The 23,830-nt window shown below is 37.9% G+C and overlaps 1 protein-coding gene across 3 annotated transcripts in view; it reads right to left on the bottom strand.

Moving 5' to 3' along the window:
- Positions 1–8,972: 8,972 nt before the first annotated feature.
- The window catches only part of LOC118852593 (cytochrome P450 4V2), a 31,081-nt gene continuing 16,223 nt past the window's right edge, over positions 8,973–23,830 (bottom strand). For 2 of the 3 annotated variants that reach the window (XM_036762239.1, XM_036762240.1), the window contains 6 exons: positions 18,666–18,792; positions 16,109–16,288; positions 14,120–14,222; positions 13,088–13,222; positions 12,803–12,982; positions 8,973–9,503 (listed from right to left, as the gene is read on the bottom strand). In XM_036762239.1, coding sequence (XP_036618134.1) covers positions 9,343–9,503; positions 12,803–12,982; positions 13,088–13,222; positions 14,120–14,222; positions 16,109–16,288; positions 18,666–18,792 — 886 coding nt within the window. In that variant the 3' untranslated portion in view covers positions 8,973–9,342. Of the gene's footprint in view, positions 9,504–9,618; positions 9,723–12,802; positions 12,983–13,087; positions 13,223–14,119; positions 14,223–16,108; positions 16,289–18,665; positions 18,793–23,830 lie in introns of all 3 variants that reach the window. The other variant, XR_005010616.1, reaches the window with a different exon arrangement.

The raw sequence follows: 23,830 nt of genomic DNA, 5'->3' as shown, positions 1-23,830 counted from the left end.
TACATGATCCTGCTGCCTGGGTACAGATCTCACCTCTGACTAGCTGTGTGATCATGAATGATGAATCAAACCATCAACAAGCATTTATTCTTCATTTACCAGGTGCTAGACTAAATGCCGGGGGTGCCAAAAAAAAAAGTAAAAACATACTTTGGCCACAAAGGACCTTATATTCTTTTTTTTAATTATGAATTTTTTATTTTAGACAAATACTAAAATTTAAATACATAATAAGAAAAGAAAAGGAAACACAAGGGGTAGCTAGGTGGCACAGTGAGTAGAGCACCGGCCCTGAAGTCAGGAAGACCTGAGGTCAAATCTGGCCTCAGGCACTTGACACACTTACTAGCTATGTGACCTTGGGCAAGTCACTTAACCCTAATTGCCTTCTCTTCTCCCCTGAAAAAAAAGCAACATTATAAACTTAAATATAAAAGAAAAAAACTTCATGTGCACAGCAGAACATGGGAAAGGATTCAGAATATATAGCAATAACTTTTCATTTCAAGAAAGCCTACATATTAAATTCTGTTCATTATGTTGAAAGGTGTCCATCTTTTCTTCACTTCCTTGTAAGTTCTTTTGTTCTCTGCTGTACACTTTTTACTTTGTTCCTTTCTCCCGCTTCCTCCCCACTACCCACCACCCCAAGACTACAATTTGAGCATGGATATATTTATATATAGGTATTGATATATACATATATGTGTACAGACATACATACATACATAAACATATTTTCCCAAAGAGATTCTACTCTTAATCTTGTTTTTATGTTTGTGCATATCTCTTTTTTCCTATCTCTCCTAACTCTTCTACTTTACTTCTACCTACTACCACACTCTCCTATTAACCTACCCCCACTCCAGAAATCTATCTCTTACCCTTCCATTCCCCTAAATCTAAACACCCTTTTATATACCCCTTTGACCTATCCTGTCCCCCTTCCCTCTAAAGCTTCCTCTCTTAGCCTCTCATTCCCCTAAATCTAAGGACCCTTCTATATCCCCCTTACAACCTATTCCCTCACCTTCCCCTCTAAAGATCCCTCCTTTATTCTCTCCCCCCTCTCTATTCCCTTAGAGTTTTATTTCTTTCTAAATCTAGAAGACTTTTATACTCTTCTAGACGGATATGTATTTTCCCCTCAAATCTATTCCTGATGAAAGCAGGTTTCCAGAACTAATAGCCTACCTCCCCCATCTAATTCCTCTGTATTGGTTCTTCTTCTTGTACCTCATTTGTATAAGATAATTACTTTTTTAGCTGTTCTTGGATGGTTTTACTTTTTGAAGTCATATCCTATTCAGGTCTACCCCAATCTTTCTTATAAGCTACCTAATTACTAGTAACAATCTTAGACATAGGTTTTACATTTTCCACACATAAGAGGTAAACATTCTATCCTTATTTAGTCCCTTGTAATTGGTCATTGGTGTATACCTTATATTTCTCTTGGTTCTTGTATGTCAAATCTTCAATTGAGTTCAGGATTTTGTTTGTGTTTTTTTAAACAGAGTCCGGAAAATCTGACAGTTGATCAAATGTCCATTTTTTTTCATTCAGAATTATTCTTAGTTTTACTGGGTATGATATTTTCATCCAGAGGCCTAGTTCTTTTACTGTTCCATATATAGTGTTCCAAGACCTGGGATCTTTTAGTGTCACCAGTGCTAGGTCTTGTGTGATTCCAATCGTGGTACCATCACATATAAATTGTTTTTCTCTTGTTGCTCATAATATTTCATCCTTGATCTAGGAGTTTCAGAATTTAACTATAATATATCTGTGAGTTTTCCTAGTAGGATGTCTTTCAGGTGGTGATCAGTGGATTTTTTCTATTTCTACTTTCCCCTTGTTCTAATGCTTCAGGACAATTTTCTTTAATTATTTCTTGTATTATTGTATGAAGATTCATTTTTTGATCAGAACTTTCAGGAAGCCCAATTATTCTTATGTCTTCTCTTCCTGATCTGTTCTCTAGATCTGCTGTTTGTCTTATGAGATGTTTCACATTCTCTTCTATTTTTTCATTCCTTATTTTTTTTCTTATTTCTTCATCTCTTATAACTTTGCTGGCTTCCCCTTGTCCAATTCTGATTTTCTTCCTTAAGATTCTGAATCTCCTGTTCTAATTGGCTGACTTTCTTGTCATAATCTTCCTGTATTATTCTTATTTTTCTTTTTAATTTTTCCTAAATCTCTCTCATTTGATTTTAAAGTCTTTTTTAAGTTCTTCAATGAATTCTTTTTGGGCAGATGACCATTTGACATCACTCTTTGGGGTAGAAGAGGGTTTCTTTGCTTCAATATCCTCTTCTGAAGATGAACCCCAGTCTTCTCTATTCTCATAGTAGCTTTCTATGGTTGGATCCTTTCTCCTTTGCCTGTGCATTTTTTTGGTAATAATTATCCTAAACCCTAAATCTAATCCTAAAGTATGGGAGATGGTTTCTTTGGCCTCTGATCCTCTTCATACTTTGATCCTCCCTCTGACCTTGAACTCATATCAAGACCTCCAGCCTCCTGTAAGTGTCCACAGCTGCCCCACTGCTTCTGTACTCACAAGATATTTGCTGTTTCCTTCTCAAACCATTCCCCCACCCTAGTTCCACCCCCCCATCAGCACAGCTGGGTCTAGCATTCCTTGTCAGCAGAGGTTCCCTAGATCTTCCCCAGGTCAGACACCCAGCTCCCCTCATTGTCCCATGTTCCTGTGGTGGGGCAGAGATAGCCTCCCTACCCAGCTACCCCCGGGGCATGTCACTTATTATTTAAGCAACTTGCTGAATGTTGTTAAAGCCCGAAGGTTTTTACTCTTCAAAGGGAGGAAATCTAGTCCTGGGATTTTTCTTCAGGTCTTCCCCAAATGACCCATGAGGACCCCTGTTCTGCCCCTGCTCTTATTTGTTTTCACGGCTCCATGTTCACCCAGAGGTACTGTTTATCTCTTTTGTGGACAAAAATCTGGAGAGCTTGGAATTTTCGGACCTACTCCACCATCTTCCCAGAATCCTCTCAGATCTTATATTCTAAAGGGGAAAACAACATGTGCATGAAATATTCAAGATACATACAAAATAGGTATAAGGTAACCTTAGAGGGGAAAGTATTAGCAGCCAAAGGGGAAAGGGAGGTGATATGACTAGCAAAAGTCTCCTGAAGAAATTAGTACTTGAGCTTTGTGTTGAAGAAAGCCAGAAGTCCTAACAGGTAGAGGCAAGAAGGGGATATATTTCAGGTACACTGCAAAGGCACAGATACAGCAGATTGAACATTGTGAATGAGGAACAAGACATTCGACCCACATAACTAACTGTAGAGTACTTGAAAGGAGTATATTTAAGAAACACATAAAGATAGGAAGAGAGCAGGTTGTCAAGTGCTTTAAATGTCAAACAGAGGCATGTATATTTGACCTTACATGAATTAGGGAACCAATGGAGGTTATTGAGTAGGAAGAAAAGGTGACATGATCAGAGCTGGCACTCTAAGAAAATTACTTTGGCAGTTCTGTGGAGGCTGCTTAGAATGGAGAAAGGCTTGAGGCAGGGAGTCCAATGAGAAGGCAATTGCCGTAATCCAGAGATGATGAAGACTGGTTGTGGTTGTATGAATAGAAAGGAGATATATCTTGTAGAGGTGGAAATTGAAATAACTAGATTTCTAAACTAGTTGAATATGCCGAGTAAGGCATCGAAGAAAACACCAAGGTGATGGTCCTAGGTAACATAATAGTACCGTCAGAAGTAATATGGAATTCATTTGATGTCTCTAAGCCTCAGTTTCTTCATCTGTTAAATGGAAATAAAACTATCTATTGTACCAACCTCACATGTTTTGGTAGGGCTTGAGACAATGAATTATAAAGTACTCTGTAAACTTTAAAATGTGACATGAATATAGGGGCCTTTTGCTCAAGAAACTGGAATGCCATTGGAATGGAAGAGAAATCACCCCACCTCAGCACAAAGGACAAAAATTTAAAGGGAAATGAAAGAAGGGGCCCTAGCAGTACTAGATATCAAACTGTATCACAAAGAGGTAATCATCTAAACAATTTGATACTGGTAAAGAAATAGAAAAGCTGATCAATGAAACTGATTAGAAACAAAAATAGAGAAGCAAAAGAGCGCAGTAGCCTGATATTTGATAAACCCAAATATCTCAACTATTAGGACAAGAACTCAATATCAAACAAAAACTGTTGGGAAAATTGGAAAGCAATTTGGTAGAAATGCAGTTTAGGCTAACATCTCATACTGCATACCAAGAGAAATTCTAAATGGATACATGATAGATATAAAAGATTATATCATAAACAAATTTGAGGAACTATTATCTGTCAGATCTATGGATAAAAGGAGATTTCATGACCAAATAAGAAATAGAAAGGATCACAAAAGGTACAAGTGATAATTTTGATTACATAAAATTTTTTTGATTACATAAAATGTAATTTTACATAATTACATAAAAATGATTACATAAAATTTGAAAGTTTTTGCATACCAATGCATTCAAAATTATAAGTTTTTGTTCAATCATTTTTCAGCATTTGACTCTTTTTGTGACTTTATTTGGGGTTTTCTTAGGAAAGATATTAGAGTAGTTTGTCATTTCTTTCTCCAGCTCATTTTACAGATAAGGAAACTGAGGCAAAAAGAGTTGAGTGACTTGCCCAGGGTCATACAGCTAGTAAGTATCTGAGGCCAGATACAAACTCGGGGAGATGAGTCTTCCTGACTCCAGGCCTATTACTCTATCCATTGGTCACCTAGCTGCCCAAATTAGAAGAGAAGCAGATAAATGAAGAAAGAGCCTCATTTCTAAGAAATATAAGGAACCAATTCATGTTTACAAGAATAGAAGCCATTTTCCATCTGATAAGCAGTTAAAAAGTAGGAACAGGCAGTTTTCAGAGGAAGAAATCCAACCTATAAATAATCATATTTAAAAAGTGTTCTCTAATAATTAGAGAAATGCAAATTAAAACAACTCTAGGCTCTACCTCATTAGATTGGCAAAATTGAAAAAAAATAAAAAGGAAAATGACAAATTTCACAAGGGCTGTTGGAAAACAAGTATGTTAACGTACTGTTAGTGGAACTGTGAACTGGTCCCGCCATTCTGGAAAGCAATTTGGAGCTATGCCCAAAAACTATTAAATTATGCATACCTTTGGTGCAGTGATACCCCTACTAGGTCCATACCCCACACAGATTTAAAAAAAGAGGAAAAGAACACATATGTACTAAAATACAGCAGCTCTTTTTATGGTAGAGAGGCAACGTGGTGCAATCAAAAGGGCATTGGACTTTGAGTTCAAGTCCTGGTTCAGATACTTCCTTACAACCAGTCATCCAATATGGCTATTGGGTACATGAAGAAGAAGAATGTACAGTATGGCTGGAGGAACACACCAGAATCAGATTGTGGAAGGTCTCAATTGCCAGGCTAGCTGGAAGAGAGTGAGGCTGACAACTTTGCACAGCTCTGCCTCACTTAAATCACTGAATAAATGCTTGTCAACTAATACATATCTGTCCATAGAATATCTGTCCTCACTAGAATGTAAGCTCACTAAGGACAGGAACTGTTTTATGTTCATTCAGTAGAATAGCAAAGAAGAGATTGAGACAAAGTGTTGGGAAGAATTGGAAGGCAAGAGAGATCTACTTTCTTTCCACTTTTATACTCTTCCTCCCTGAAAAAGGAGCCACATTAAAAAAAGAAATGAAGAAAGAAAATAGTAGATATGAAGTACCTGTTATCCAGTCTAGGGCAGCTAGGTGTTAGAGTGGTTGAATTCCTAGGCCTGGAATCAGGAAGACTCAAATCCAGCCTCAGACACTTACTAGCTGTGTGACACGGGGGAAGTCACTTAACCCTCTTTAGCTCAGTTCTTCATCTGTCAAATGAGCTGGAGAAGAAAGTGGTAAACCACTCCAATATCTCCAGACTTAAAGAAAAGGGGACTTCTTAAGCATCTATGCTTTTATGAAGAATAAAAGTTAAATGTCAGTATTTCTCTTTCCTTGATTTATTTGGATCTATAAATAGATGACAATAAATCAATCTACATCCTCCATGTCAGGAAACTTGTTACCTGCTCATCCTGTGATTGACATCGATGACCACTGGGAAACATTTCAAGGACATGGTCACTACCAACTTTTATACTGATAATTGATACACCCAAACTGTGTTTTCACAGCTCTAATTCTGAAGCCATTGAAAACAGACAGATCATACCTTTGAAATGGGTCTTCAGATTTCCTCCACAGACAGAAAAATCACCACAAAATAAACATAGACTAGCAAAAATAAAAGAGTAAAGCAATTATCTTCTTAAGAAAACTTGAGAGGCCCTCGGAGAAGACTCCAGAGGTTGAGGTTTGGTCTGAGTGAAGTGTAGACACATCCAGGCCAACTGCTCTGAATTAAAGGACAGCAGACTCTAGGGGCGGCTTGGTGGAGAGGCGGATAAGGTCTCAAGAAATTTCATCTCAAATTATGAGCTTTTACCTCACAAGCTTTCATCTGACAGCACACAGCTGAATGGGGGGGATATTGAAGGAACCCAATGTTTATTATAACCAGGTGGGATTTACAGCAGGGATGGTTAATCCAAAGGAAAACTGTTCCCTATTCTGATTCCTTCTATTTCTTTTTCTTCTCTTATTGCTATTGCTAGGATTTCCAATACAATATTGACTAACATTGGTGACAGCGAGCATCCTTGTTTCACACCTGATCTTACTGGGAAGGCCTCTAGTTTAGATAAATGTTTTTTTTGTAAATTTAAGGAAAAATCCATTTATGCCAATACTTTCAAATATTCCGATAGAAATGAGTGTTGTACTTTATCCAAAGCCTTTTCTGCATCTATTGATATAATCAAATGATTTTTTTTACTTTTATTATTGATATAATCAATTATGTTGATATTGGTATATATTATACATATATATCTTATATTGATATGATCAATTATGTTCCTACCCACCTCCTGCCGGGAACTGGGCTCAAAATGGAGAATCAGACAAGTATTTTTGGACACAGTTAATATGGCAGTTTGTTTTGCTTAACTATGCATGTTTGTATACTGAGGCACTTATCATGCACAGAATATTATATGTGTGTGTGATGTGTACTATACACACACACACACACACACATACACACACACACACACACACACATATATATATATGTATATATATATGTAAGTATACATATATGCCTACATGTATTTTGGAGCAGCTAGGTGAGACAGTGTGTAGAGCACTGGGCCTAGGGTCAAGAATTCAGATCTGGCCTCAAACACTTGCTACCTATGTGACCCTACACGAGTCATTTAACCTATTTGCTGCCTCAGTTTCCTTATCTGTAAAATGGTGGTTAACTACAGTGCCTACCTCTCAGGATTGTTGTGAGGTTGTTATTCGCTCATTATCAAATGAGTTAATAATTATAAAGCATTTACAATGCCTGGCATAGTAGGTACTATGTTAGCTATCCCAAAGAATAGCTACAATTCCTTTGAAAGATCCATTTTGTTTTGATATTTAAAAAACCCTTCTTTTGATCTAGGGGACCTTAAAATAATTTTGTGAATTCTAATAATTTCACTTGCAGTAAGAATTATTTTAAGCACTTCATATTTTCAAAGCACTTAATAGTCTTTATAAGTTATTCATAATTTACATAAACAGAATTTTTACAGCCAAAGGAGATCTTACAGACTTCTAGTAATTTTTTTATTCTATTATTTTAGTAATCTATTATCTAGTAAGCTATTATTATCTATTCCAAAGATTTTCTTTTTCTTTTCTTTTTCCTTCTTTTTTAAGTAAGTGAGGGAGATGGAAGAAAGAGAAGAAAACTGTTTAGAAATTGAAAAAAAAAAAGTTTTATATCCAAAAGTCAGTGCCTTCATTTTAATACTTTAGATCCCATACATGATTATTAGCCAACCCAGTAGGTATATGATAACCATGGCCATGTTAGACTGAGAAACAGAACCATTCCACTTACATTTTATCTATACATGCTCACTAAGTGAATCCTGCTCCTGTAAGCAGCAAAGGTGGAAGCGTTTCCCCTCTAATTACAAGGCAATCTGGCATATTTCTACTTCATATTTTTACTCTCTTATGCTATCAATGCACCTATCACTAGGCTTTTGATCCTCTTCTTCCTGTGCCACACACCATATGATTTTCTGCGGATTAAGAAACTAGAAAAATGATTTTATTAGAAGTATGTGCTGAGTAAAAAATAATAAACCTTAAAGAAGGTACATAGACGTTAAGGCATCTGCTTTGTGACATTTGTTTTTGGCTCCTCAGAGGCCTTTTTGCTTCCTTTCAAATGATGGCTTTCTTGGGGGTGAGGTGGGGGTGAGGGTGTGAAGATTGCTGGGAGTCTCTAAGATCTCCTTTGGCTCTAAAAATTCTGTTTCTTTATGTAAATTATGAATAACTGATAAAGACTATTAAGTGCTTTGAAAATATAAAGTGCTTAAAAATAATTATTACTGCAAGTTAAATGATTATAATTCACAAAATTATTTTAAGGTCCCCTAGAGCAAAAGAACAAAATATTAGGGTTTTTTTCAAATATCAAAACAAAATAGATCTTTCATCTCAAAGGAATTGTAGCTATTCTTCAGGATGGATCCCATCAATGAAAGTGTAACTGACTTAAAGAAAAAAGGGTTTCTTAAGCATCTATGCTTTTACGAAGAATAAAAGTTAAATGTCAGTATTTCTCTTTTAAAAAAAAATGCTGATAGGGGCAGCTAGGTGGCACAGTGAGTAGAGCACCTGCCCTGGAGTCAGGAGGACCTGAGTTCAAATCCGACCTCAGACACGAGACACATTCACCAGCTGTGTGACCTTGGGCAAGTCACTTAACCCCAACTGCCTGTCCTTCCCCCCTGCAAAAAAAAAAAAGCAAAAAAAAAATGCTGATTTCCTTCATTTATTTGGATCTATAAACAGATGACAACAAATTGATCTATATCCTCCAGGTTGGGGAACTTGTTACTTGTTCATCCTGTGATTGACATGAATGACCACCTGAGGAAACATTTCAAGGACACGGTCACTACCAACTTTTGCACTGATACTTGATATATCCAACCTTTGCTTTCATAGCTATAATTCTGAAGCCGATGACAACAGACAGATCACACCTTTGAAATGGGTCCTCTACCAGAGGGCCCACAATTTTGTAAGTTTCTCTCTCTCTCTCTCTCACTCTCTCTCTCTCTCTCTCATCTTTCAGGCTAGATGATGAATTGACAATACAGCTGATCGAATTTCAGGTTCCTTCCTATTTTCTCCTCTTCAGCTTAATCCAGATGCCGTTCTTTGGCCGGAGAATCATTTCTCCCACCAGGTGAAGTTCTTCTCTTTTTTGAATGGATTCGATCCAAAACTGCCTCAGCACCCAGGAAATGACAGTCTTTTCTTCCATCATTGCAAACTTCTGACCTTAAAATTTAATAGACACATGGCCACTTCAAAGTCGATTCATAGACAGAGATTTCAGCGTTCTCTATGATCTTAGGTAAGATATATCTGAAACATCTTCCCCTCCTCCTCTTACCTGTTGACTCCCTACATATCTTTCAATTCAATTCAGTTATCATTTACAAGGTGCCCACTATGTATAAGGCAATGTGGTAGAAGGTATGGCTCCAGGGACAAAAACTAAATAAAGGAGAGGGGAACAAGCGTTTATTAAGTGCTTACCATGTACCAGATACTGCTTTTAACAAATAGTATCTCCCCTCCCCTCCCTTGCACTCCCCTTCCCTCCCTCCACTTCCCTACCTCCTTTCCCTCCCCTCCCCTCCCCTTCTCTTCTCTCTCCTTTCCTTTCCAGTAAGCATCTGAGGCCACGCTGGAACTCAATATCACTGACTTCAGGTCTAGAGTTTTACCCACTGTACCACCTAACTGTCCTTGAGGACACCATATAAACATAAGTAAATATACAAGCAGGATAGGGAGAGGGATGTTTCAGCTCCAGGAATCAGGAAAGATGAAGGAGGAAAGGAGTCAACAGCTGAGCCAATTCAAGCCTGAAGAATTCCATGGATTCTAAGATATAGTGGTAAGAAAGTAAGGACATCCCAGGTATATGGGGGGCAGCCCATGCAGAGGCAGAGAAAGAAGAGATGGGATATCAAGTTAAAGTGATAGCTGACTGTTTTTCCCATTTGTACGGAACATGAAGTCTGTGAAGGGGAGTAATAGGAAAGGTGTTTGGAAAGGTGAGAGCCAACCTGGGCAGAGTTTTAACTTCCAGGATGATGAACTTGTATTTTATTGCAGTGGCCACAGGGAGTCACGGGAGCTTTTCTGAGACGGATATTCAGTGTTTAGAACTATCAATGTGGCAGTGTCACCACCTCTTCCAGGAAGCCTTTCTCAATCAGTGGCAATTCCTGGCACATACTAATAAATCTTAGGAAATGACCATTGATTGGTTGTTTGAATCCTCCCAGTTGACAAAACCTTCACCCTCAGGACTTAGGTTTGTAACTCTTTGATGCTGATATACTGAGAATGCATATTGTATGTTATATATAGTTTATTATATACAATTGTACATACAATTGTATATTATAACTATCTTTGTTGATGTATTCCTCCCCATGCTAGACTGGAAGATCCATGAGGGAAGAGACCCAGTCACCTTCACCCCTAGCATACCAGCAGCATTTAATACATGCTTATTGAACTGAATCACATTGATCCATTGTCTTCTGACATGATTTTCTCAATGAGTGTTTTCTATATAGACAATGAAGACATACTTCTTGGATATGTACATACATAATGCCAGATGGCACTAAGTGCACAGAGGAAATAGAAGACAAAGTCTGGAGCTCAATAATATAGTACAGTTGGGAATTTTATTATCTATACTACATAATGCTGTGCTTTGCTATGCATGTTATAATATAATAAAAATGATATACTGTATTATTTTGTATTATATTATATTACATATATTAATTATATTAAATTATATAATTTTGTACATATAGACATATATATTTAGTATATAGGGCAGCTATACGGCATAGTGGATGGAGTGCCAGGCTGAAGTCAGGAAGACTTATCTCCCTGAATTCAAATCTGGACTCAGACACTTACTAGTTGAATGACTGTGGGCAAGTCACTTAACCTTATTTGCCTCAGTTTCTCATCTATAATATGAGCTGGAGAAGGAAATAGCAAACCACTCCTATATCCTTGCCCAGAAGACCCCAGATGGGGTCATGAAGAGTCAGACACAACTGAAAAATAAAAGTCAAATCATATAATGGGGCAGCTAGGTGGCACAGCGCATAGAGCACTGGTCCTGGAGTCAGGAAGACTACTCACTGTGTGACCTTGGGCAAGTCACTTCACCCTGTTTGCCTCGGTTTTCTCATTTGTAAAATGAGCTAGAGAAGGAAATGACAAACCACTCCAGTATCCTTGTCAAGCAAAAACCCCCTACAGGGTCGCAAAGAGTTGAGCACAACAAAATCATATAACTGAATTATATTTATCCTCATATTAAGACGTTACATTATATTATCATACTATGCTATAATATTGCTATGTTACATCATGTTATGTTACATTGTTATGTTATATCATATGATCACATGTAACAGTCATGTGTTTAATAGTCTTTGGACAAATGCAAATGATGAGTGCTCATCCATGTCTTACTCTTTAAAAACAGTTTAACACTTTGGTCAAATATTAAATGACAGTTGATAGATTAATTTTGTTAAGCATGTTTTAAATATACATCAGTATGTTCACTTAATGAATAAAACAACTAAATAAATGGTTTTAAAGACAAAGTATCCCAAAAATCTTGATGCAGTTTAAACCTTTAATAGCACAAAGTTGCCCTAAGATTTCTGGGACACCCTGTATTTGGAGTTCATTATTGTGACTGGGAGAGGAGTTGTTATTGTGTGTGTGTGTGTGTGTGTGTGTGTGTGTGTGTGTGTGTCAATCTCGTCCTGTTACAAATGTTGAATGAAATGTGCTCTCTTGTTTCCAGGGCATCTGCACTCACTCCCCATCCCTAATCCCTACCCAACCTGTGCATCAATACAAGAACCATTGAAGGTGTTTACTCCACAAATAACGTTTTCCAACAGACTAGAAATCTCAACCCAAAGCATTTTGCTTTTGGAAATAACAATGTTTTCCCGGCATTCTGTGCTTCCCCATGTCCCCTATCAGTAGCAACATTCCCCTCACTTTGTTCCCCCACACCCTTCTGACATACTAAGCGGATAATAGTTTCCTTTCAAAAGTAATCAAGAGGGATTTAAAAGAAAGAATCAATATTCCAGGCAGAAAAAAAAAAATGAAATCTATTTCAATGCCTCAGGTCACAGAGGAAATAGTATTGCCTTAACATGAAGCCCTTGCGAACAAATTTTGCCACTATCCCTAGAAGATAGAAGTTAAAGAAATCTTTCATTTCCAATCCTAGCAAATTTATAGTTCTACCCAAGCTTGCCTTTCTCTTTGGAAGTTAGCCTCTGATAAGATCAATGAGTATAACAAAGAGTTGGACACAACTGAAATGACAGAACAACCAAAAAAGTGCTATATAAACATTGCTGCTTATAACTACTACCACTAGTAGTACTACTACTACTAGATTTCAGATCTGGGGTTTAGTGAGGTGAATGATAAAGTAATAATGTGATGCCCACAAAAAGGTTTTTTCACAAGTTTCATTCTAATTCAGATACTATACGTACCAATACAGTTTCTAGGTCCAGCTGAGAATGGAACATAAGCATAAGGATGGCGTCCACGAGCATTCTCAGGGAAGAAGCGTTCGGGCTGGAAATCCTCAGGGTCTGGAAAGTGCTTCGGATCTCGGTGCAGGGCATAGGGTAAGATAACTGCTTCCGTGCCTTTTGGAACCTTGTAACCAGCTACGTGGAAAGAGCCAAAGAGACACGAGTGACGGTCTACTGCAAACAGAAGTAAACTACCCAGAAGAGATGGTTCCCCTCTCGGCCTAAACATGAGATGCTTACCAATGAAGCAATCTGAATTGAGAGTACGGGCAAAAAAAGGAACAGAAGGAAAGAGACGAAGGGTCTCCTTGATGACACAATCCAAATATTTAAGTTGTTTCAGATCATCCACTGTAACAGGGCGGTCGGATTTTCCTTATTTAAAAAAAAAACAGTGAAAATGAAGAAAAGCATCAAAGAAGTATAAATTACACACATAAGGCTGAATATTCAGAGTTAAATAAGACATGGCTAATAAAACCTAAATTAAAAATCAGTATAAGGTAATTATTATGGAACCCAGATATATACAGGAATAGTAGTATTACGTTCACCATAATCAAGAATACGGGATAGTTCATCTTTGAATGGCAATAGTTGTATCAAAAAAACAAACCAAAACCTAATGATGGCACCAATCTCTCACCTATCCTAAGACTTCCTATTGGCAGCTGATAAAGGCCTTGAGGCTGGTAGATTTTAGCTGGGTCTTATATTGTGGTTATATGGCTGATAATGTTGGAAGACAGAAGAGTGGTACAGTATAGTAGCTCTAGGGATTCTGGTTTTCTGAGTTAATTTTCATCTTTGTTTTTATTCCCTGCCACTGTCTACTCTTCCAGAAAAGTCTCTGTGTACTGTGCTGGGCTGAAAACTGCCTGAGGTCGAGACACAAAATGCACCTAAGGGCTGGATGATAATTCTTCACCATAAAGTCAGTGTCAGCTGCTTTCTTGACAACACTATCTGAGACCTTTCCTAGTCTCTCAATTATGCCTCCATTAGAGGCCATGAGACTACTTGTCAGAACAGATCCATGGTTCATGTTACATCAGGAGTCCCCATGAAGTAGACCTTCTGTTTCTTCTCAGTTTCTCCTCCTGTAAAATGAGGGGGTGGACTGGATGACCTTAAGGTTCTTTCCAGCTTTAAATCTATAATCACGTAATCCAAGTATGGCATTCATTTTCCCAAGTAGGAATATATATATATATATATATATATCAACTTTATACTCCTGCATCACCTAATAAATGAATAAATCTAACATACCAAAGACTTTATCCAGTTCATTGTGTACTTTGCGCTGGACTTCTGGGTAGGAGCCTAACAAGTAGATGACCCAGTTCATAGCTGTTGCTGTGGTGTCATGACCCTAAGAAGAAAAATAAAAATGATGGTAGAGAATTGAGGGGGAGATAGGAGAAGGCAGAAGCACAAAAACTGTATTGATATAATGTTATTTCAGATGGAATATGACCAGGAAAAGAATATAATATAATTAAATGCAGAAATCAATGACAACTCTAATACTATGACTTTGAACAGTCTTTGATGAAGAGGTAGTGCTTCTCCCCATCAAGGCCAACCCCTCCTATATGATCCCTTGATTCCATTCCAGCCCCGGTCTTCTCTAGCAGGCCACCTCCACTATTATCTCATTCTCTCACTAAGCCCCTAAGGGCTTCTTCCCTGATGCCTACAAACTTCCCCAATTCTCTACCATTCTTTATAAACCTTCACTATACTCTAACATCCCCTCTAGCTATTGTGCTTTATTTTTCCATTAATTCTGAGTGAAGCTCTTAGAAAACAACAATCTCATTCGTTGCCTCCATTTCCTTTTCTTTCACACACTTCTCAACACTTTGTAATCTGGCTTCTCACCTCATCATTCAACTGAAACCACCTCCTCCAAAGTTACCAATGGCCTTTCCAACAGCCAGATCTGATGGCCTTTTCTCAGTCCTCATTCTCCTTGACCCGTCTGCCATACAACTGACACTGCTGAAGATTGCGCTTGCTCTCTAAGATTGTGCTCTCCCCCTACCTATCTGACAATTCTTTCTCCATCTTTTGCTGGAAGTATCAATATCACACTCCATCCACTACTTTCAGAACTATCAAATAGAGACAATTATATACACAGGAAGAAACTTTTAAGTTCCTTGGCGGGAGGGGGGAAACAACCTTATTTTATCAGTCTAAGATAACATGATACATATTTGATTAAGAAGAAAAAAGACCATTGTTCTCCTTTTTGGATGAATGATCCCTTTGGGTTTTAAAAGCTTATCACCCTAAAAAAGGAAGACTGGTGGGCATGTGACAAAGGAATCTTTTGAATCTGCTGAGTCAGCCTATGCCTGCTCTATATCTCTTTTGTATCTTTATATAGATGAGTTTAAGACTTTTCTGGGTATTCCACACAGCAGCTATCCTCTGACCAATGAACTCAGAACTCAAATGAGGAGCAACCACATCTGGCACCTTTTTTTACATATTTATCTTGCTATAATACTTCTTAATATACTTTCCTGGATTTGGCAGAGGAATTGATCCAAGACAGAATATAAATGGATATGAGTTATATAAATAATAGATAGATACACACATATATACATTTACATATATATACATACTTTTGTGCTATATATACATATATACATGCATGCATATATATATACAATTGTTGACACACATATGTGTTTATGTATATATATGTATAGTTAGATGGAAGAATGTATAGTGCACTGAGTTTGAAATCAGAAAGACTCATCTTCATGAGTTCAAATCCAACTTCAGACATTTACTAACTATGTGACCCTGGGCAAGTCACTTGACCCTGTTTTCCTCAGTTTCTTCATCTGTAAAATGAGCTGGAAAAGGAAATGGCAAACAACTCCAGTATTTTTGCTGATAAAACCCCAAAAGGGGTCACAAAGAGTTAGACACCTCTGAAATGACTCAACAACAACAATGTACATGTGTGAATATATAACATGTGCATACACTCACCCATATACGTACGTGTATATGTGTGTGTATCACAAAACTCACATATATCAAAGGCTCGTGTCACTTTATTTTTTATAAAGAAGAAAACAAGTGGGGAAATTTGTTTTTAAAAAATCTAATATAGTCTCTATCTCAGCAATATAAGAAACCCCAGAAAAATGTGGTTATGGGTATGAAATAATACTACATATGCTAAGAATCTTTTCAGTGGTATTTGGAAAGCCCCATGATACGACAGCTTACTTCAAACATGAAAGTATCAACCTCCTCTCGAATGTCCTGATGACTTAGTACGTTTCCGTCTTCATCAGTTGCATTAAAAAGCAAGTCTAGAAAAGCCTGCCTCTTGACGTTTTTTGCTTTCGTGTCCCCAACCTTCTGTGCCTCACCTTCCTTCATTTGTCTGGCTCGTTCTTCAATAACCTTTATATAGGAAGAAAAGAAACTCGTTTTTCTACATTCTTCAGTTTAAAGGGGCCATCCCTTGACTCACTTCTCAAAGTGGTCTATTCACTGAATGGGGTCACCTCACTCTAAGTGAGAACCTGAAAAGGCCTGAAGCTAAAAGGGTTGGGGTCTCCCATTGCATCCAGTCATCCTGATGAGTCACTGGATCCAGATGGCTCTGGAGGAGAAAGGGAGGCTGGTGACCTTGCACAGCCCTCCCTCACTCAAATCAAAGTCAACTGCGAGTCATGTCATCCTCTCCCTGATGTCATGGTCCTCTCTGAAAACTGAGGACAAACAAAACAACAACCAGCAGTTTGACATTCCTGCAGAAAGAGCAACAGCTTCAGAAGGCCCCAAGGTGGAACAAATGTTAGGTCTCATTGCATCTACGTTTTCCTCAACAAGGGGATACAGCTCTAATGATACAGCTCTAATGAATTATTCAACGCATTATGAATGTCAGCTGGGTGCCAGCACTGAGCAGGGACAGTAGTAGGGACAAAAACAAAAGAATCCCTCAGTCTCTGCGTTCAGGAAGCTTCCAATTCTCCTAGGGAGAAAAAAATGAAAATTACTATGGAAATGTTAATGTGACTCCATAAAAGGCAAGTGTGATCCAGTCGAAAGCAAGCAAATCTTGAAATCAAAACTCAGTTTTGGATCTGACACTATAAGACAACCCAGGCATCACTTTCCTCTCTATACTTCAGCTTCCTCGCCTGTAAAATGAGCAGAAGCCATTAAACTATATACTATACGTACTCATATTGTATCCTATGTATTGCACAGGATTGTTAGGAGGAAACCACTTGGTAAATTTTAAAATTCCCACTGAGGCAGGCATGTACACACAGTTCTGTTTGTGTATTTGCATGTGTGTTTGCATGTACATGTATGCAGTAGTTATAAGGATTAAGGCTGGCCCCGAAGCGGAGAGGAAAAACTGCACCTTTCTCCCTTCTTAGTACAGATAAGGGATTGTGCGTGTCAAAAACGGCATATTCTTTCAGACTTAGTTGATAGATCAGTTTGTTTGGCTGAACTGATTTTTTTTTCCTTTCTTTTTTATTTTTTGTTATAAGGGATGGACCAATGGAGAGGACAATAGGAGATCTGTTTGGAAATAAAGACGATATAAAAATAAAAGATATAAATAAACATTTTAAAACAACCTTAAAAGTTCATTCATTCTCTTCCAGGCCCTGTCCCTGACTTTCTGGATTTCAGTATCATGCCTACTCTACTGATGGTTCATCCCGCAACTATTCTCAGCACCTGGTGCCACCTTGCCCTGGAACAGCCTACCAACCCTGCAGTCTGCTCACCCTGCACTATTCCTTCACCAGGCCTTTTCCCCTTCTCCCACTGGTGAGTTCCTCCTGGACCATCCATTTTGTCTTGACCCTGTTCCTGGTTTTTTGGACTTCAAAGACCCTGAGCCAGGTTTCTGTCTCTCTCTGTCTCTGTCTCTCTCTGTGTCTATCTCTGTCAGTCTCTGTCTCTCTCTCTCTTTCACGCGTTTATTTCCCCCATTAGGCATTGACCCCATTAGAATGGAAGCTACTCAGGGGTAGGGATTGTCTTTCTTTCTGTTTGTATTTGTATCACAAGATTTAGCATGGTACCTTGACAAATAATAGGCACTTAATAAAGGCTTATCCCATCCCTCTCTTCCTTCTTTCCTTCCTTCCTTTTTTCCTTCCTTCTTTCCATTCATTTCCTTCCTTCCTTCCTTCAAATGATTATGTCCAGGAACAGTTTGTAAGATGATATTAACTAACACAAGTTCACTCCAAACAGGTAAAATCAATTGCTTTTCAGTAGAATATCTATTAACTGGTTACCTAGTTAGCTGATCTAGTAACAGTAAAATAGATGAATGAAACCATCAGCAAACCCAGTATATGAAAAGATAGGTTTATATGGGAACATGAATCAAGATGGCAACTGATTACTTTAGATAAGAATTCACAATAAAATTTCTTTAAATATCTTTCCTGTGGTGTTTAAAATGTGATTTGGCATACTACCTCTTCTTCACCCCACCCAAATCAACTAACATTCAATTTTTCAAATCCATACATTTTACACAAAGTGAAGGACATTTAAACGGTGTCACTATCTCTCATTATTTTTTTTAGTTTGCTTAACCAGCTATTTTATTTTGGAACTTGAATGTTTTCTCAGGTAGCACAACACAGAGAAAACCCAACTACTATTGCCTCTGAAAACTGTCTATACTCACTCCTGCTGAAGGTTTTAATCTGAATGTCTATTTAATTTTTATCATCTCCTATAGGATTCAGGATGCTATGAAAATGGGATGTGGGGGAGAGGAGAAGGAACATACTTTGTCTGTGAAATCATGTAGGATTTTTAGACTCCTCTTGTGTTCCCATCCTTCTTTAAACAGAAGATACCACACATCAAGCCAAAGCCAAGGCATCTTGATTCTGCGAAATATTATATCTGTCATCCTACAATCAAAGATTTAAAAAAATGAATCAGCTAAGATTGAGACTAGAATGAAATCCAACAAGAATCCTTCAAATTAGTACCCATCTGGCATTATTATGGCATTCCCTTATAGATCTTGAATGCTAATTACTTATAGTTACTAAGTTATAAATAGGTTATAAGTATATACTTACTAACTTATAGTTTAGGTTATAAGTTTATAGTTACTAAACTATAGTTACTAAGACAAGGTCAAACATGGATAGAGCACCAGGCCTGGCATCAGGAAGACCTGAGTTCAAAACTAGCCTCAAACACTTACTAGCTGTGTAGTCCTGGACAAATCACTTAACCTCTATCTACCTCAATTTCCTCGATCGTAAAATGGGGATAATAGGAATATCTACCTTCTAGGGTTGTTGTGAGGATCAAATGAGATAACATTTGTAAAGTGTTTTTTAATATTAGAGTGTGATATAAATGCTAGCTATAGTAATAATTAGTATCATTATTATATTAAGCTCATCACTAGTTCAAGCCACTTGGAAGGAAGCTACTCAGACTAGAATATGTTTTGAACACCAAGTCCACGAACGAAGTCAATGTGTTTTTAATCAAATTGTTTATAATTAGGACTTGCATTTGAGAAATCTTTTATCATTCTATTGAATTCTTTGGTTTTTATTTACTAAAAGGTGCATTGATAACAACAGTATTTCTTAAGGTCGTTGTTAGGATTAGATATACAGAAAGAATTTTGCAAATAACCAAACATTGAATAAATGTCAGCCAGCATTATTATTATCATTTCTCTTTGTTGTCATCTTTTTCAATGGGGTTAAGATAGAAATGGCTCACTTCTGGGAGCCAGGATAGTGGAGTGAGAAGTAAATTTCTGTAACTCTCCCATATTCACCTCCAAACAACCATAAAATAGCACCCCAAAACAGATCCTGCAACTGCAGAACCAGCAAAAAGATGGGGCAAAACAATATTTTAGCCCAAGAAACTTGTAAGATAGGCAGGAAAGTCTGTATCACTCGGGTAAAAGAGGAGCATAGTCTAGGACAGGAGGTGTCCCAGCAATCCAGCAGTAGCCCCACCTTAGCAAACCAGCAGGAAATCCTGAGCCCCAGTGTGATGAAGCAGGCAAACACCAACACCAGGATCCCCCACATTCCTCAACATAGCCAGGGGAAGGGGCAGACTCCCGGTGCAAGAACCACCATGTGCTTCAGCATAGCCCTGGGCAAACAGGCAACCTCCAGCAGCCAGATCACCATGTGCTTCAGTGTAGCACCAGAGAAATGAAGAAACATCCACCAGCACATCACCACTAGGACCCTGGCTCAGGACCAGATAAGCTGCCAGAAACCTATATCCTCCAGCAGTGCCAGCCACACCCATACCCACCCCACCTCCTCCAGGAGGGTCCCCTATGGGCCTCAGGACAACATCAGTGCGACACCAGGTAAACAGCCAGAGCCTGCAGCCCCTGGCACAGGAAGCCTGAGACAATGCCTCTTCTATCCCAGGAGCAGCGCTCAAATTTAAAAGAAAGGAAAAAAGACCAAAAAAAAAAAAAAGAGGAAAACACAAACAAACAAACAAAACAAAAGAATCTAACCATAGAGTGATGTTATGGTAACAGGGAAGATCAAGACACAAATTCAGAAGAGGACAACAATATCAAAATACCTATGGGCAAAGCCCCAAACTAAAACAGGAAGTGGTCTCAAGCCTAGAAAGAACTCATGGAAGAGCTTAAAAAGGAGCTTAAAAACGATGTGAGAGAGGTAGCAGAAAAATTGGGAAAAGAAATGAGAGTGATACAAGAGAATTATGGAAAAAGTCAACAGCTTGGAAAAAGAAAACAACTGCTTAAAAAGTAGAACTGGATAAATGAAAAAGGAAGAATAAAAGTTAACTGAGGAAAACAATTCCTTAAAAGTTAGAATTGGACAAGTGGAAGCTAATGAGTCTATAAGACATCAATAGTCAATCAAACAAATTCAAAGGAATGAAAAAATAGAAGAAAATGTAAAATACCTCATTGGAAAAAACAACTGACCTGGGAAAATAGATCCAAGAGAGACGAGGTCAGAATCATTCAACTACCTGAAAGCTAGAATCCAAAGGAGGACCTAAATGGCATCAAGAAATTATGTAGGAAAACTGCCCTGGTATGCTGGAACCAGAGGGCAAAATAGGCATTGAAAGAATCCACCAATCACCATAGGAAAGAAATTCCAAAATAAAAACTCCAAGGAATATTATAGCCAAATTTCAGAACTATCAGGTCAAGGAAAAAAATTCTGCAAGTGGCCAGAAAGAAACAATTCAAGTATCAAGGAGCCACAATCAGGATTGCTCAGGACTTAGCATCAGGAATATTAACAACAACAAGGACTGCAACCAAGAATCACCTACCCAGCAAAATTAAGCATAATACTTCAGAAAAATCTCCAATATCAAGACCCAAGAGAAGCCTAAAAAGGGAAGAAGGGAAAAGAAAGCATAAGGGATTCAATGGGGCTAAACTGTTTACATGGGAAGATGATACTTGTAATTCTTAAAAATTATACCACTAGTAGTACAGCTAGAAGGAATATACATAGACAGAGGGTATGGATATGAGGTAAATTTGAGAGAACGGCATAAAAAATTAAAGGATCAGAAAGAGGAGTACACTGGATACAGAAGAAAGGGAGAGGTAGAATGGGGTAAATTATTTCACATGAAGAGGCACAAAAAAGCTATTACAGTGGAGAGAAAGATGGGAGTGTGGGCAATAGGCATCACTTGAACCTTACTATGAGTATTGCCTCAAAGAGAGAATAATACACACAATCAGTTGGGCATAGAAATCTATCTTACCCAATAGGAAAGTAGGAGGGGAGAAAATTAAGTAGAGTGGAGGGGACAGTGGGAGGGAACTGACAGAAGAGACGATGTACCAGGGGAGGGGGCAGAGAGAAGCAAAACATTGCCAAGGAGGGAAAGGGTAAAAGGAGAGAGAGGACAAATAGGAGGAATAATAGGATGGAGGGAAATACATCCAATCACTAAGTTCAGTCTCTGTAAGAAAAACCCTTCTATAATTTCGTGGTTTAATAACCTGCTCTTAAATTGCCATCTTGAACCCTTGTGCTCCCACAAAAGAGTTGTATATGACTCAGTTCTTGCTCTCCACATCTTTGTTGACAATGCTGGTTGAGTTCATGTGGACGTTGCCCAAGGAAGGAAGGCCTTCTGATTCTCTTCTTCAGTTTTAGCCAGAAGCAAACCACTTTCAGATACACTGAACAAAGCTAATGGCGTGTACTAAGTCTTTTCAATTAAGTGATACCTGCTTGTTCCCAAAGTATTTCTTTGAGTTTTTGACCTGCTTATCATATGCTCTGGGACAATCTGTCAATACTATTTCTCTTTTTGGATGAGGAATGGTTAATCATTCTAGAGTTGCCTTAGAATGAAGGGTTCTGGGTTGCTTGATATTGTACAGATTTTTATTAGAATATTTTTCAAAATAAAAAAATAATATTTTTCAATTCCTATCCTAATCTGCTTTTATCTGTCCATTTTACAGTTCTCAAAGTATGCATTAAAGTTAGTTTCACTTTATGTTCATCCCATTGAGTGTTATCATTATCATTACTACTATTACTAGTAAAATCATGACAAAAACTAATTTGATTTTTAGTCTCAGTATAGATGAGAAAACGTCTAAATCTATTGATCTGATAGAAATAAATAAGGCATATTCACTTAAATGGAAATAAACATAAAACTAACTTAATATGATTGTTTTAAGTGTGTGTGCCAATGAATGTCAGCATATGTTCTGCAACATGGGACACTAAAAGGTTAAATGATTTGCTCACATAGGCAACATATATGAGAAGCAGGACTCCACCCAGATCTTCCCGACTCTAAGGTCATCTACCCACCACACTGACTTCAATATGGTCCATTCATTTTCCCAACTTGGAACTTTTTAAACGAGTCACCTTTGTATCACAATTTCTACTGCTAGGTACCTAGTTGGCCCAGTGGATATAATTACTTATAGTTACTAAGTTATAACTATGTTATAGGTATATAGTTACTATATAGGTTATAGGTATACAGTTACTAACTTATAGTTACTAAGAAAAGGATAAACATGGATAGGACATCAGGCCTGGAATTCAGAAAATGAGTCCAAATCCAGCCTCAGAGACTTATGAGCTCTGTGTGACCCTGGACAACTTACTTAACTGCTTTCTGCCTCAGTTTCTTCATCTGTAAAATGGAGATAATAGTAGGACCTATCTCCCAGGTTTGTTGTAATGCTCAAATGAGATGAATCTGTAAAGTGCTTGGCACAGTGCCTGGCAAATGGTAGGTACTATATTAGTTTTTGTTGTTATTATAATCACTGGGCTTCTAAGATCTTTAGCGCATTTCTTACCTTCAAGTTATACATGAACAGGATTCATTTAACAGAGCCAGGGAAGGAAGGAAGGAAGGAAGAACAGATACATGATTAAATTAAATGCTCTGGGCTCACCAATGAGGAGAAATAATTTGTTCTAACCCTGGGCAACCCAGAAAATCTCACAGCTTAACAGTATTTAGTATGTTCCTTCCTTCTCTTTCCTGCTCCTTAACTGAGTATGCTTTCCAAGGTTCTCTCCTTAGCCTTCTTCTACCCCAGAAGTTATTAACTTGGGCCTATGAATTTTTTAAAATATCCACTTAGATAAATGTATTTCAAATGTATTTCTTTGTACTCTTATGTATTCCAATTTATCCATTTAAACACATGATTCTGACAAGGGATCTATAGGTTTCACCTGACTGCCAAAAAGGTCCATGACACAGAAATGTTAAGAGTCTCTACTCTAGTCTGTTCTTTCTCCAAGCCATCCTTCGGATTGCTACCAACACCCCTCCCCTATTCAAAAACCTTCTGTGACTCCATCATTCTAGTCAGGTCACTCTTCTGCTCAAGGACCTTTCTTGGCTCTCCACTGTCCACTATAGAAAGAATGAATTCCTTAGCCTATAGTTAAG

This window comes from Trichosurus vulpecula, chromosome 6, assembly GCF_011100635.1.
Source record: "Trichosurus vulpecula isolate mTriVul1 chromosome 6, mTriVul1.pri, whole genome shotgun sequence".
Classification (NCBI taxonomy): domain Eukaryota; kingdom Metazoa; phylum Chordata; class Mammalia; order Diprotodontia; family Phalangeridae; genus Trichosurus; species Trichosurus vulpecula.
Note: the sequence above shows the minus strand (reverse complement) of the source record. Positions and strands in the feature narration are given on the sequence as shown.